At 48.1% G+C, this 13877-nt stretch overlaps 5 protein-coding genes across 5 annotated transcripts; 3 read left to right on the top strand and 2 right to left on the bottom strand.

The window, feature by feature from the left end:
• Positions 1–2: 2 nt before the first annotated feature.
• Positions 3–2051, bottom strand: LOC128264070 (probable RNA-binding protein CG14230). Its single transcript, XM_052999372.1, has 4 exons — positions 1782–2051; positions 1427–1716; positions 258–1359; positions 3–197 (listed from the first exon to the last, which is right to left on the bottom strand). Exons 1-4 carry the CDS (start codon positions 1957–1959, stop codon positions 34–36), a joined length of 1734 nt encoding a protein of 577 aa, XP_052855332.1. The 5' UTR covers positions 1960–2051; the 3' UTR covers positions 3–33.
• Positions 2052–2416: 365 nt separating this feature from the next.
• LOC128264108 (Golgi resident protein GCP60) lies at positions 2417–4563 on the top strand. The gene is made up of 4 exons (XM_052999445.1): positions 2417–2658; positions 2713–3140; positions 3325–3813; positions 3875–4563. Exons 1-4 carry the CDS (start codon positions 2538–2540, stop codon positions 4292–4294), a joined length of 1458 nt encoding a protein of 485 aa, XP_052855405.1. The 5' UTR covers positions 2417–2537; the 3' UTR covers positions 4295–4563.
• A 613-nt stretch (positions 4564–5176) lies between these two features.
• Positions 5177–6799, top strand: LOC128264109 (probable tRNA N6-adenosine threonylcarbamoyltransferase, mitochondrial). Its single transcript, XM_052999446.1, has 2 exons — positions 5177–5391; positions 5447–6799. The coding sequence occupies exons 1-2, from the start codon at positions 5207–5209 to the stop codon at positions 6489–6491; spliced, it is 1230 nt and encodes a 409-aa protein (XP_052855406.1). The 5' UTR covers positions 5177–5206; the 3' UTR covers positions 6492–6799.
• Positions 6800–7869: 1070 nt separating this feature from the next.
• Positions 7870–10172, bottom strand: LOC128264069 (cdc42 homolog). Its single transcript, XM_052999371.1, has 3 exons — positions 9979–10172; positions 8974–9281; positions 7870–8898 (listed from the first exon to the last, which is right to left on the bottom strand). Exons 2-3 carry the CDS (start codon positions 9259–9261, stop codon positions 8611–8613), a joined length of 576 nt encoding a protein of 191 aa, XP_052855331.1. The 5' UTR covers positions 9262–9281; positions 9979–10172; the 3' UTR covers positions 7870–8610.
• A 422-nt stretch (positions 10173–10594) lies between these two features.
• Positions 10595–13845, top strand: LOC128264068 (pre-rRNA 2'-O-ribose RNA methyltransferase FTSJ3). Its single transcript, XM_052999370.1, is given in 3 exon segments — positions 10595–11976; positions 11978–12554; positions 13178–13845. Coding segments are annotated over 3 exon segments (2451 nt in total). The 5' UTR covers positions 10595–10701; the 3' UTR covers positions 13777–13845.
• Positions 13846–13877: the final 32 nt, after the last annotated feature.

Here is a 13877-nt window from a genome sequence, read left to right as displayed (position 1 = left end):
GAAGTTAGCCTAAGGATCAGCCCAAGGGGATTATTATTTCGCTTTCTTATTCCGGTACTGTCTGATGTCCTTGCTGGGCAGGTTCTTCTTGGTCTTGGCGATCTTGTTGCTGATGAGCAGTTTCAGGCGGTTTCGCACCTGGTCGTAGTCGGCCTGGTCAACCTCCGTCTTTGCGGACTTGAAGAACTTGGCGCCCTCTGCAAGTAATGATGCATGAGTTCGGTTAAAAGAAAACAGCGGCTGATGCTGCCACTTACCTTTTAGCCGAGGATCGTTTTTGGGTATGAAGAAGGACTCCAATTTGATCTTGCTCTTCTTCTGCTTGGTCTTCTTCACTGGCTGGGCCTGATTTTCCTTGCTGGCCTCCGGTTCTGGCTCTTCTTGGGCCGGTTTCGCCTCGTCCTCGCTGTCGGACGAGTCGTAGGAGAAGGGATTGAGCGTGTCCAGGCCGAGCTTGCTGGCGGAAGCCTTGCCCACCAGGATCTTCTCGTGCCCCAGCTTCTCCAGCTGGTCCTGGCGCTTGGCCACCTCCTCGTCGGGGGCGCTGCCAAACATGTCCAGCAGACTGAAGCCCTCGCCCCGGGTGTTGAGCGAATGCTTCAGGGTGTCGGTGACCATGTAGAAGGCCGTTTTCGAGACTGGGGCCTGGACTGCTTCACTACTGTTGCTGGCCTTTGCATCCTTGGTCTTGGGAGCCTCCTCATCCTTGGGCAGTTTCTGGCGCACTAGCTTCTGATGGTCCTCCTTGGCCGGATCGAAGCGCAACATCTTTTTGCCTTTGACCGGCTTGCCATCGTTGGCCCCGGCAATCTTGTGTCCCACAACCTGCTCCAGAATGTCCATCTGCCACTGCCGTTCGCTCTCCACCGGCACTGGCTGATCACCACCATGGTCGCCAGAGCCCTCCAGCTCCGCCTCCTGCTCCTCCTCCTCCTCGTCCACAAAGTTGGCTGTGATACGAAAGCGGGGATCTATGCTCTGTTTGCTCTGCATCTCCACCAGACGCTCGCCCTTCTTGCCCTTGTGCTGCGGCAGGACGACCTGCCCGGCCTCCTCCTCGTCTTCGTCGCCCTCGAAGAGATCTCGTTTTTGCGACTTGGACTTTTGGACGGGCTTTGTCTCCTCCTCGTCGTCGCTGAACTTGATCCTCTTTGCCTGGCCTCCTTCGCCGGATATCGCGGATAGTGCCAGTTGGATGGCAGACTTCTTCTGCTGGTGCCCCTGTCGCATCTTATTGAGCGACTCCATGCGCTTCTGCTCCGCCTGGCTGACCTTGGCGTCCGGAAGCTGCTTGGCTGGCTTGCGGTGCTGCTCGATGACGTGGAGCGGCTTTGCGTCGTGCTCCTGCTGTATGACAATCTGCATTCATGGGAAAGAAAGGCGGTTTAGATGACACGAAATGACGAATCGCTCAGTGAATGCCCACCTTGCCATTGTGTATGGAGTTAGCGGCTCGCTTTTTGGTGATCAGCAGCTCCGGAGCGATCTCGTCGTCGCCGATCTCCTCGTCTTCGCCGAAGACCCTGCGCTTGTTCTGGTTGCTTTTTGCCAGCAGCTGGGAGCTTTCCGCAAACACCTCGGTCTCGACTGGTTCGCCCTGTTCCCGTCGCTGGTTCTCCTCGCGCTCGCGCTTCAGTCTGTCCAGAAAGGACTCCTTGGCCAAGGAGACCCGCAGGTGGTCCCCATGCAGCTTCTGCCAGTTGAGCTCGTTGACGCCTGCAAAGTGATAGCTTGTTTATTCGCATCGCAATGCAGCCCGTGAACCTTTCCGGCCAACTTACAGTACTGGGCATCCTCCGTCTGCAGGGTGACGAAGGCGATCACCTTGGTCGCCCCATCCTGCTCCTTCCGCTTCAGATCCACATGCTCCACATGGCCGTAGTCCTGGAACAGGCCGCGCAGGTCCGCCTCCGAGGTCCTGGACGGCAGATCCGCCAGGAAGAACCGGGTGCTGCCCATCTTTGAGTTCACTTTTCAGTATTTACAAAAATCAACACGATTCCAAGGCACGTGTAGAATTCCGGCAACAATAACAATGCCAGTGTGACCATTGTAACGTACACACTTATGCCTTAAAATAACCGAAAAAATATCAACTATAGTCAGTGTTGCCACAGCTAAAATAGGTTAAAACAAATGGTGGAAAAAACTATATCCAAATGGAAGAAAACATCCAACATATTAAAAAGCATGAATGTAAGTCGTTATAGTTCTAAACTTATGAACATTTTAAATATAGTTATAATATTTCTTTCAATCAATACAAATCTAATGGTCAGCTTGCAACCAATTAAATGAAGCACTGAAACTTATTTTTTTAATGTTAATATGTTTATAGCCAAATAGTGCCAGCACTGATCTCCCCCAGGCAGTGTTGCAAAACGCCTTGCACACGACTACTCCGAGCCCACAGTGCAGCTGGTCACACTGACAGCAGACGTCACATTCTATTATTTTGTTTTGTTTTGTGCGAAAAGTTTGCAGGCAAAAGTTTGTCAGCGAGCGTGGAGAAAAAAAAACCACAAGCGAAGGGCAGAATGGCGAGCGGGACAAGCAGCAGCGGAGCGGCAGCGTCGGCGGACACGGCGCCACCGTCGGCGGAGAAGTGGGGCTTCCCCCTGATGGAGCTCTACCGCCTGGCATTCGCGTTCTACAAAAGTGAGTGAACTCTATTCCATTACCAGCATTTAAATGCAAACACGCCCGTTGCAGGGAACTCGGGCAAGGCCATTCACCTGTCCTACGAGGACAACCTGAAGCTGATCGCCTTCAAGCAGCAGGCGGCCCTGGGTCCCTTCAACACGACCCGGGCACCGGCGCTCGGCGTCCTGGACGTGATCGGACGCGACCGCCAGCAGCACTGGCAGCTGCTGGGCGAGATCACCCGGGAGCAGGCAATGGAGGGCTTCGTCGACCTGCTGGACACCATGTGCAGTGCCTTCCGACCGTATATTGAGGCCGTGCGACAGGATCGCGACGAGACGCTGCGCAAGGAACTGCGCCTCATGGAGCTGGAGAAGGAGGCACGCGAGCGGCAGGAGAACGCCCAGCAGGAGCTGCTCGAGGAGGGCTACAAGGAGGAGCTGCAGCGCCGGCAGCTGCAGGACGCCCTCAACAAGCAGACGTACCAGCAATTCAAGGTAGAGCCCATCGATTTTTTGCCACGCGATGCCGGGCCCCTGCACCTGTTGTTGTGGTCAATAATGCATGGCTATTGCTAGGGCCCGGCCTTGTCGGGGGTCTCGGACATTGAAAGGGGGTCATGACCCAGTTCCCAGGCAATTTAATTTCCAACCCCTCCCCTAATCACTCCTCCATCCACAGCTGTATGCCGAAAAGCAGTTCCCCGGGAACCCCGAACAGCAGGCCGTGCTCATCCATCAGCTGCAGCGGGAGCACTATCACCAGTACATGCAGCAGCTCCATCTACAGAATCAGAACCAGCTACAAAACCAGAATCAGAACCCAGAGGAAAAGGGTCACCAGGACAGGGGGCTGGAGGACAACGCTCCTGGCAACAACAACAATAGCACTACCGAGTTGACCCACGCCATGGAGGCTCTAAAACTGGATGACACGGAAACCCAGCAGCAGCACCACCACCACCAAATGGCTGAGCAGCAGCACGGCCATGTGGAGCAGGTGGAGCAGGGCATAGTGCAGGATCAGCTGGGCGAGGAGGAGTACGACGACTACGTAATGATATGCCCGGCCAAGATCTGGACTCGTCCCGACATCGAACAGTTCAAGACTGAGGTGTCTGCCGGCGATGGCGACGGCGTCATTACCATTGGACACGGCGACACGGTTACGGTGAGTGCCAGTCAGCCCTTTTTTTAATGGAGGGGCGGATCTTGATTCGTACATTTCGCAGGTCCGTGTGCCCACCAACATGAACGGCAAGTGCATCTTTTGGGAGTTCGCCACGGACAGTTACGACATCGGCTTCGGCATCTACTTTGAGTGGGCCAAGCCCGTGACCAACGAGGTGACGGTGCACGTGAGCGATTCCGACGAGGACGAGGACTGCGTGGACGAGGACTACCTATCCACCACCGAGGACCTGGAGTCGGGTTCGCTATCGCAAGAGCGCGGTGCGGTTAGCAACCCGACTGCCGCCCCCAAGCCACCCATCTCCATTATCGTGCCCATCTACCGGCGCGAGTGCTACAACGAGGTGTACGTGGGCTCTCACTCGTATCCGGGCGAGGGCGTCTACTTGCTGAAGTTCGACAACAGCTACAGCATCTGGCGCTCCAAGACACTTTACTATCGCGTCTACTACGAACGCTAAGAGGCCAAAATGTATTTAATATCCACTAACTTAGATGAATCCTATTTCTGTACGACCGGCTCATGTGCAAGTCCCGACTCCGGAGTTTGGTGTTATGTTTACGTTTTATGCATTTCCGGAAAATAACCAATGGAAAATGCCATATATTTGCAAACCGGAGTATGGCATTTTCTAATAAAACCAATATTATTTATTATTTAGTTGTAAACCGACAAAGACAAGTCCAAAATTCAATTTGAAAACAATAAACCAATAACAAGAAAACTGTAGATATCCAATTTGTATATTATTTACCGAAAGCAGCAAATATTTGTTAATTATATTCATATAATATATCATATTTATATCATAATATATCATATTTACATTCCAGCCGAAGACCCTCGATAGTAACGTTTTTAACTTTTTAACTTCTTTCTTTTGTAAAGTATCGTTGTTTAAAAGTTACAGTTTACGTAACAAAATGGTAGTTTTTTAGCTTAATCAAAAATAGATTGGAAGCAACTTTTGAACATTTTTTTTATATTTTTTGTGAAGCTTATACTATAAACTATATGGGGCGATAAAAAAATGGATATTATCATAGGTATAAAATATTTTCAAAAAATATTAATAAAGAATGAAAAAAAAAAACATTATCACATTACAAAGTGCAGATGACCGAGAATTTATGGTTATTTTCTTAAATTGTAAACTTTATTTTGTTTATTGGCAAGTAAACACTATGACAAATCAAAAGAAAAGTAGTCCAATTGCTTGAAGGTAAGTTCTTGGGCACTTTTTACATTTTTCCCACTACTATTTTTTTGTCCGCAGCTGTATTTAAAAACTCATGTGAGGGGGATTGACACAAACGGTCCCACCATTTACTGGTCCAGTGCCTGCTGCCGCCGCCTGGTCACACTGGCCATTATGCACGCACTCAGGTGTTCAGCCGGCAATGGAATAGGAAATGCCATCGGAGGAGGGATCCGCAGAACCCTCAGCTATGTCCTGGGCATCGAGACCTCCTGCGACGACACGGGCATCGCCATCGTGGACACCGCCGGCCGGGTGAGGGCGAATGTGCTGGAGTCCCAGCAGGAGTTCCACACCCGGTGAGTACACCATCTGCTAACAAATTGTAGAGGAAGTTAACCAATTTGTTTGCAGATACGGCGGCATCATTCCACCCAGAGCCCAGGACCTGCACCGCGCCCGCATCGAGTCCGCCTACCAGCGCTGCCTGGCAGAGGCCCAACTGCAGCCGGAGCAGCTGACGGCCATTGCGGTGACCACACGGCCCGGACTGCCAATGAGCCTGCTGGTGGGCCTGCGTTTTGCCCGCCACCTGGCGCGCCGCCTGCAGAAGCCCCTGCTCCCCGTGCACCACATGGAGGCGCACGCGCTGCAGGCCCGCATGGAGCAGCCGGAGCACATCCGCTTCCCGTTCCTCTGCCTGCTGGCCAGCGGCGGCCACTGCCAGCTGGCGGTGGTGCACGGCCCCGGCCGCCTGGCCCTGCTCGGCCAGACGCTGGACGACGCGCCCGGCGAGGCCTTCGACAAGATCGGGCGCCGCCTGCGCCTGCACATCCTGCCCGAGTACCGCCTGTGGAACGGTGGGCGGGCCATCGAGCACGCCGCCCTGCTGGCCAGCGAACCGCTGGCCTACGAGTTCCCGCTGCCGCTGGCCCAGCAGCGTAACTGCCACTTCAGCTTCGCCGGCATCAAGAACAACTCCTTTCGCGCCATCCGGACGCGAGAGCGGACGGAGCGAACACCCCCGGACGGGGTGATCAGCAACTACGGTGACTTCTGCGCCGGCCTGCTGCGCGCCGTCAGCCGGCACCTGATGCACCGCACCCAGCGGGCCATCGAGTACTGCCTGCTGCCGCAGGTTGGGCTCCTTGGCGACGCCCCGCCCACGCTGGTCATGTCCGGCGGGGTGGCCAACAACGACGCCATCTTCGCGAACATCGCACACCTGGCCGCCCAGTACGGATGGCAGAGCTTCCGGCCATCGAAGCGCTACTGCTCCGACAACGGCGTCATGATCGCCTGGCACGGCGTGGAGCAGCTCTTGCAGGACGGCGAGGGCATCCTGCGCTTCGACTACGACCACATCGACGTCCAGGGCACGGCGGGCTTTGCCGAATCCCACGAGGAGGCCGTGACCGCGGCGGCGCTCAAGTGCAAGTGGATACAGCCGCTGGGCTGAAGGGTCCGCTTTTATTTTCTTTTTTAAATTAATGAAAAATTAATTGTACCTTGATTGCACTTCCCGACAAGTTAGAGTAAGGCATTTGTAATAAGTGTAAAGTTGTTATTAAAGGGAAACAAAATCCTTGAATTATAAGCTATAAAAAACAATTTGTTAATTTAAAAATAAAATAATGGCCTTATATAGTCAATTCAATACAAAGCAATTTATTAAAATAAATCAGTTCATTATTGAAAACATTGTAAAGCCAAGAAAAAAACGATTCATTACTTTTTAAATAATAAATAAAAACATTTCAGAACACATTTTAAATTGAGGTAGCTCTGCGGTTACATTGAATTAGACATGTAAAAATATAGAAAGAAATGCTAAATATGGATTTGTTTGTCTATAGGTATGTATTTTCGTAATCTAATTTGGAAAACTGTGTCCATTTAATTGTCTCCTTGTCATAAGTGATTTGGAACCACTAGTTTCCTTGCCAACTTTGCTTAGAATTGCCAAACCCAAACGATTTGAAGCCTTTTTTAGGATCCCTTATAGATTTACTTGCTATAAATTATGTGCACCGTTTACCTTGTTTAAATGATACCCATTAGACCCATTACATAGAGTAATCGACGAACTAAAACAAGCCGTTTCACTTTTTTGATCTTTAAGCAGATTCCAACATCTTGTGAGCTTTTTACCCCGTTGATGGGTATATCTAAATTATTTCTCGTACTCGAAATGTCCTGAAATTGATAGCAAGTCAATATAATACAAGAAAAAAGGAATTGGAATTCCAGAATTTAATTTGGCGTCACATAAAAACGCATAAGCATACAGTTTTGTCCCCTTCACATACAAATTCTCATTTTCAATATTATTTTAATTCATGTTTTCGTTTTGGATTTGGTTTTATTATAAGATATTATCTGAAATCAATAATGTTAAATCACTATGGTCTAGAAAAAAAATGTAAAAATTGATAATGTATACATATAAAAATATTAAAAAATGCATTAGTTCGTATTTTCTTTTCTTCTTTGTTGTTTCTGCTGAACTACAATACAAATTTTTTCTTGCTGTTGCGGTTTTTTTTGTTTTTTTTTTTTTTGTTTTATTGTTATACATTATGGATTATACATATTTAAATATATATATATATATACATTATGGATATACATATTTAAATTATATATATATATAGATTTATATAGATTGTAGATTTCAGATGTATTTGTGGTTGCAACGCCTAGTTCTGTTTCCTTTTAATTTATTTTTAATCATATTTCAATACTCATACTCTTAGTTTTATTACATAATAAGCTTCACTTTCATATTTGCATGCAAGCGAATTCCTTTCCACCTCCGTTGTTTGAACATTACGCCATCAGTTATCATAAATATTTTATTTAATCTTCGCGACTTTGCTTATTTTTCACATTGCAGTTTATCGACTGCAAAACAAAAAAATTGCATGGTTCTTCTCGTTCTTCCTTTTTTTGTTTTGTTTGTTCTTTTGTTCTGTTTGTTTTGTTTTGTTTAGTTTTTTTTTGTTTTATTATACGTTATATTTTGTTGTTCCTTCTTAATTCTTGTATATATATATAAAGAAATATATTAAATAATTTGTTTTCGCTATATTGATATTGTGTTTTCTCTCTTAATAAGAAAATTGCGCCAAAAACAAGAATGCGAGCAGAAATGAAGTCTGGATTTTGATTTGATTTCACTTGCTGGGCGGGATTAGGTTCTGGCTAGGATCGAGGTTGAAGTTTAAAGGGGCGGAAGACTGTCCCGGGTTAAAAGCAACTGCCCAGTCAGCTGGGACAGTGTTTAAATCATAAAATCCGACGATATTTTAGGCTGATCATACGGACAGTACTGACACAAATACGGATAATGAAAGAAATAGACAGAGAGAGACGGACATAGGCAGATGGAGGGCACTACTGGACTGGACTCCGGCAGAAGCGATTGCAGAATAACATAATCAAAACATATATGTATATATATATGTATATATATATATATGGGTATATATTGAACGCTTCTCGACGGGAGGCTGAAGGAGTCATTGCGATAGTAGAAAGCCAGAAACAAGGGGACACATCATGTGGGGGGAGGAGAATTATAAGAATTTGCACTTCCTTTTCTTTGTGGGCTCTGGCGGCTCCAGGGCGGCCAGGATGGCCTCGTCGAATACATTTTTCAGGCCCTTCTGTGTCAAGGCCGAGCACTCCACGTACTTGACGGCCTTCAGCTCCTTGGCCAGCTTCTCGCCCTGCTCCATGGTGATGGGCTTCTGCTTATTCTTGGCCAGCTTCTCCAGCGTGCTGGTCTCGTCACGCAAGTCGATCTGTGTGCCCACCAGCAGGAACGGCGTCTTTTGGCAATGGTGTGTGATTTCGGGCACCCACTGCGGCATGGACATTAAGCGGGGTTAGTCTTTTTCGATGGGAAACGGAAACGGTGGGACGTGTGCCCATCTTACCTTCTCCTTGACGTTCTCAAAGGAACTGGGACTGACCACCGAGAAGCAGACGAGGAAGACATCCGTCTGTGGGTAGGAGAGCGGACGCAGCCGGTCGTAGTCCTCCTGACCGGCCGTATCGAACAGGCCCAGTGTGTAGGGCTCGCCGCCGATCATCACGGTGACCGCATAGTTATCAAAGACCGTGGGCACGTACTCCGATGGAAACTTGTTGGTTGTGTACGAGATGAGCAGGCAGGTTTTGCCCACGGCTCCGTCGCCAACGACCACGCACTTGATGGTTTGCATGTTGTGCAGTTGGATGACTCCTGTGGGGTGTAGGGAGTGGGGAGTAGAGAGTAGAGCGTAGGATTAGTATCCGGTAGGATTAGTTGGTCACTCTGTGCAGGGAGGGATTGCAATTAGGGTGCGGTCCTGGTGCACTCCTGCTCCTGCTCCTGCCAGAGTGACCGTTCGTCGGCAGCAGGGCCTTATCTATGCGGAGCAGCGGGCATATCGGCATATCTAGCCAGACCGAGCGATGACTCAAGCCGAAGAAAGAACGGCAAGCAACGGAAAGCAACGGCGCACACAGATAAGCCGGACGGAGGGAAGGGCATCAGAAAATTCTGATTGGACACACACGGGCGTAGCGAGTAGGCTGCACTGGTGTGGGTGTGTTAGTGTGCGAGTGTGTGTGTCCGAGCGGTGCGTGTTCACTTAAATGCAGTTTTTTACTGCACCTTGCTCTTTGCCAAATTTATTGCACATACAAACAGCAGCAGATAGCTGCTAGTCTTAACTTGTTTTCACCCGCAATCATGCGCAAGATAAAAATTAATGAAATTTGGAACCAATTATTTATCACACACGCACACCGTCGCACAAACCAATCCACACACATATTCACAGGCCCGTCATCGACGTTTCGTTTTCGTTCACTTTTCACTGGTTAATTTCTTAACTTCGTTCTGGCTTTTAGCCACTGCTCGTTGGCCACCTGCTCCAGGCACGTTTTCTACTTACAGTTTATGGAAAATTGCAACCGCTTGCAAGTCCGTTCCGTTTTCCGCTTTTCTGGGCTGGGCTCGATTCGTACGGAAAACTACTATTGCCTTTTGTGTGTTCGTGTTCTCTCTCTCCAGCGAGCTGTTTGCGTGCGAGTGACTAGCGCGGCGTTGCCACCTAGTCGCAGTGCTCCCACCCGGCTTGCCGATCTGGTATTTTCGAATGAACCGTGCAAATGAGGGGACTCTGTATTTATTTATGTATGTCTCTAGTTTATATTTAAAAGTCGATGTATACATTGATCTGTAGAAAGTTATTCAGAACAATAGTAATAATAACGGTAGGTTTGTTGATAAGGTAATTTTTTTAATTGAGCTATCTTCACCAATCACCATCCCCAAAAAAATCAAAAATCATTAAGCGTCTTTCATGGCTTCCTCCAGAAGACTAAGTTTTGTAATCTTTAATTTCCGTTTTTGTTATAATAATTTTGATAATAATAATAATACCATTTATTCTATCCTGCTCGACTACAAAGATATTAAAAAAAAAAATAACACTCTATGTGCTCCAAACCCATTGTTCCATTTTCGTCGCATTTTGGACGCACATCGTGACCCGAGCCAGGTGGAATATTTAAAATAGTCAATACGGGCACACTGTTGGCAACACGTGCACGATTCGGTGCATTTGATTTCAATTCGATTCAATTTAACGTGATTATATTGAATCACTGGCAAAATGGGAAAGAAAACGAAAGTTGGAAAGACCAGAAAGGATAAGTTCTACCAGCTGGCGAAGGAGACAGGACTTCGATCGCGTGCTGCCTTCAAATTGATCCAGTTGAATCGTAAATTTGGTTTCCTCCAACAGTCGCAAGTATGTTTGGATCTGTGCGCAGCGCCCGGAGGCTGGATGCAGGTGGCCAAGCAGAACATGCCGGTGTCCAGCATTGTGATCGGCGTGGATCTGTTCCCCATCCGCCCCATAGCCGGCTGCATTGGCCTGGTGGAGGACATCACGACCGAGAAGTGCCGGCAGTCGTTGACGAAGGAGCTGCAGTCGTGGAAGGCCGATGTGGTGCTGCACGACGGAGCACCCAATGTGGGTCGCAACTGGCTGTACGATGCCTACCAACAGATCTGCCTCACCCTAAACGCCCTCAAGCTGAGCACTCAGTTCCTGCGCAGCGGCGGCTGGTTCGTCACCAAGGTGTTCCGCTCCAAGGACTACAACGCTTTGCTCTGGGTGCTGAAGCAGCTCTTCAAGAAGGTGCACGCCACCAAGCCGAGCGCCTCGCGCAAGGAGTCCGCCGAGATATTCGTTGTCTGCCAGGGATACATCGCACCCGACCACATTGACCCCCGTCTGCTGGACTCCAAGTATGTGTTCGAGGAGCTCGATCTCGATGCCAAGAAGAAAAGCAGCCTGCTTCATCCCGAAAAGCAGAAGCGCATCAAGGCCGAGGGCTATACGGCCCAGGACATCGCCCTGCGCAACGATCTGGCCGCCACGGAGTTTATGCTGGCCGAGAATGCCTTGGCTGCCCTGCAAGGCGTGGGATCCATTCGCATAGATGACAAGCGCATTGCCAGTCACAAGAAGACCACACCGGAAATTCTGGAGTGTTGCAAGGACCTGAAGGTCCTGGGTCGCAAAGATATCAAGGGATTGGTGCAATGGTGGAAGGATGTGAGGGAAATTCTAGTTAAAAAGGAAGAACAGCCGCTCGTTGTTGGGGATCCAAATGCCGATGAGGAAAAGGCGAAGCCATTGACGCAGGCGGAAATCGAGGACATGGAAGATGCCGAACTGCAAACCCAAATAGACACAATTCTGGATGAGGAAAAGAAGGATCTGAAGCGAAAGCGCAAGAAGACGCTCAAGACAAAGGCCAAGTTGCACGAGAAGATGAACCTCAACATGGTGATCAAGGGCGACGATGGCCCAGTCGAGGAGACGGAGCACGAGATCTTTGAGCTCAAAAACATCAGCACCTCTGCCGAGCTGGCACGGCTTGCTAGATGTTCAGCCCGATTTCGCTGTGGACGAAAGTCTTCCCGAGCAGGCCAAGCTGTCAAAATACAAGTATTATGACAAGGATGATCAGAATGTCAATGATGATCTAAACTACGGCGACGACGATGAGGAAGAACAGAGCGAAGCCTCGGAAGACGAAGACCAGTTGGACAAACGTGGTCTGGGCCTCAGTGACGACGATGAAGACGTTGCCAAAGGTAAAAACAAGAGGAAAAAGCGAGCCGAGAATCCACTAATCAAATCAACTGACTTTCGCGACAAAAACACCAAGCGGGAGCAACGTGTTCAGCTCTGGTATGAAAAGGATGTCCTCCAAAATATAAAGTCGGACGACGATGAGGAAACCTACGATCTGGACAACCTGGCCAAGGAGTACAAGGCCAAGGGTGTGTCGGTACTGGGTGAGAGCACCCTCACCCCTGACGACGAGCTAATCCAAGGCAAGAAGGCCAAACGTCGCGCTCGCCACGAAGCCGCAGCCAAGGATAGCAGCTCAGAGTCATCCGACTCCGAGGACGAAGTCGATAAACAGGATAACGAAGATGCGGCCACAGGTTAGTGTTGTTTCCACAGAGCTTTTAAAAATCTTCAAGTCGTTCAAAAGCAACTGATTTTTGTAATTTCTGAGCGCAATATTTGAAAAAACTAATTATCTTATCTGTTTTTAATTTTAACCTGTTGTTTTTGGCCTGCGAAATCTTTTTATAACCTCAGGAGGGTATTATACTGTTTTTTAGAAGTTTGTAACGAGTGAAAAAAATATATCTTGGAAAAAATACATTTTAAACAGTCCATTTGTCTATTTAAAAAAATTAAATAATGGCCTCTTTGTTATAACATTCGATTGTTTGATTTCAGAAGTTTAAGCATATTTTCCCTTTTTTGTTGGTTACAAAAAAGTATAACATTTAAAATTGTTAAAACAGCAAATACAATTTTAGTTCAATTAAAAACCAATTGGAAATCGTGAAGATTTAAGCTGTAGTTATTATAAAATTTATTCAGATTCAAGTCTTTATCACATTCATTTATTCAGGTTCAAGTATTAATCTGATAAAGGTTTTCATTCAAAGACGAGTTTAACAAAATTAAGTAGTGGTTTTGAGCATATTCAATATAGTTTAGACTTCAAAAAAGTACTCTTATTAAAACATTTGTTTCCATTTGCTTATTTCAGAAACGAAGGTGAAGAAGGTTCGCTTATCCGAAAATGAGATGGCCTTGGGTGCATTTTTGACGCGCAACAAGAAGACACGCCGTGACCTGATCGACGCAGCCTGGAATCGGTATGCATTCAACGACGAAAACCTTCCCGTGTGGTTTGTGCAAGATGAGGACGAGCACATGACCAAGCCACAGCCGGTACCCAAGGAGCTGACCGCAGAGTACCAACGCAAGTTGCAGGAGGTCAATGTGCGTCCCATTAAGAAGGTCATGGAGGCCAAGGCGCGTAAGCATCGGCGTGCTTCAAAGCGCATGGCCAAGGCCAAGAAAATGGCCGAAAAGATCATGGAGAACAACGATGCCACCAACCATGAGAAGACCAAACAGCTCAAGAAGGTGTACAAAAAGGCGCAAGAGAAGAAGAAGGAGGTTACGTATGTGGTCGCCAAAAAGCAGTCGGCCGCTCGACGAGCCCGACGTCCAGCGGGTGTCAAAGGTCAATACCGCGTCGTTGATCCGCGCGAGAAGAAGGACAAGCGATCGGTGGCAGCAAAAAAGAAACGCGAAAAGGGCGGAAGGGGCGGCAAGGGCCGCAAAGGAGGTCGTAAATAAAATATAATATGTAAACAAAATTTAAATGTAATATTTTATAGTTTTTAAATATATGCGTACAAATCAGAATTGGAGGCTTTTAGGTTTGTGGAATTGATTAA

This window comes from Drosophila gunungcola, unplaced genomic scaffold, assembly GCF_025200985.1.
Source record: "Drosophila gunungcola strain Sukarami unplaced genomic scaffold, Dgunungcola_SK_2 000057F, whole genome shotgun sequence".
Taxonomy (NCBI): domain Eukaryota; kingdom Metazoa; phylum Arthropoda; class Insecta; order Diptera; family Drosophilidae; genus Drosophila; species Drosophila gunungcola.
Note: the sequence above shows the minus strand (reverse complement) of the source record. Positions and strands in the feature narration are given on the sequence as shown.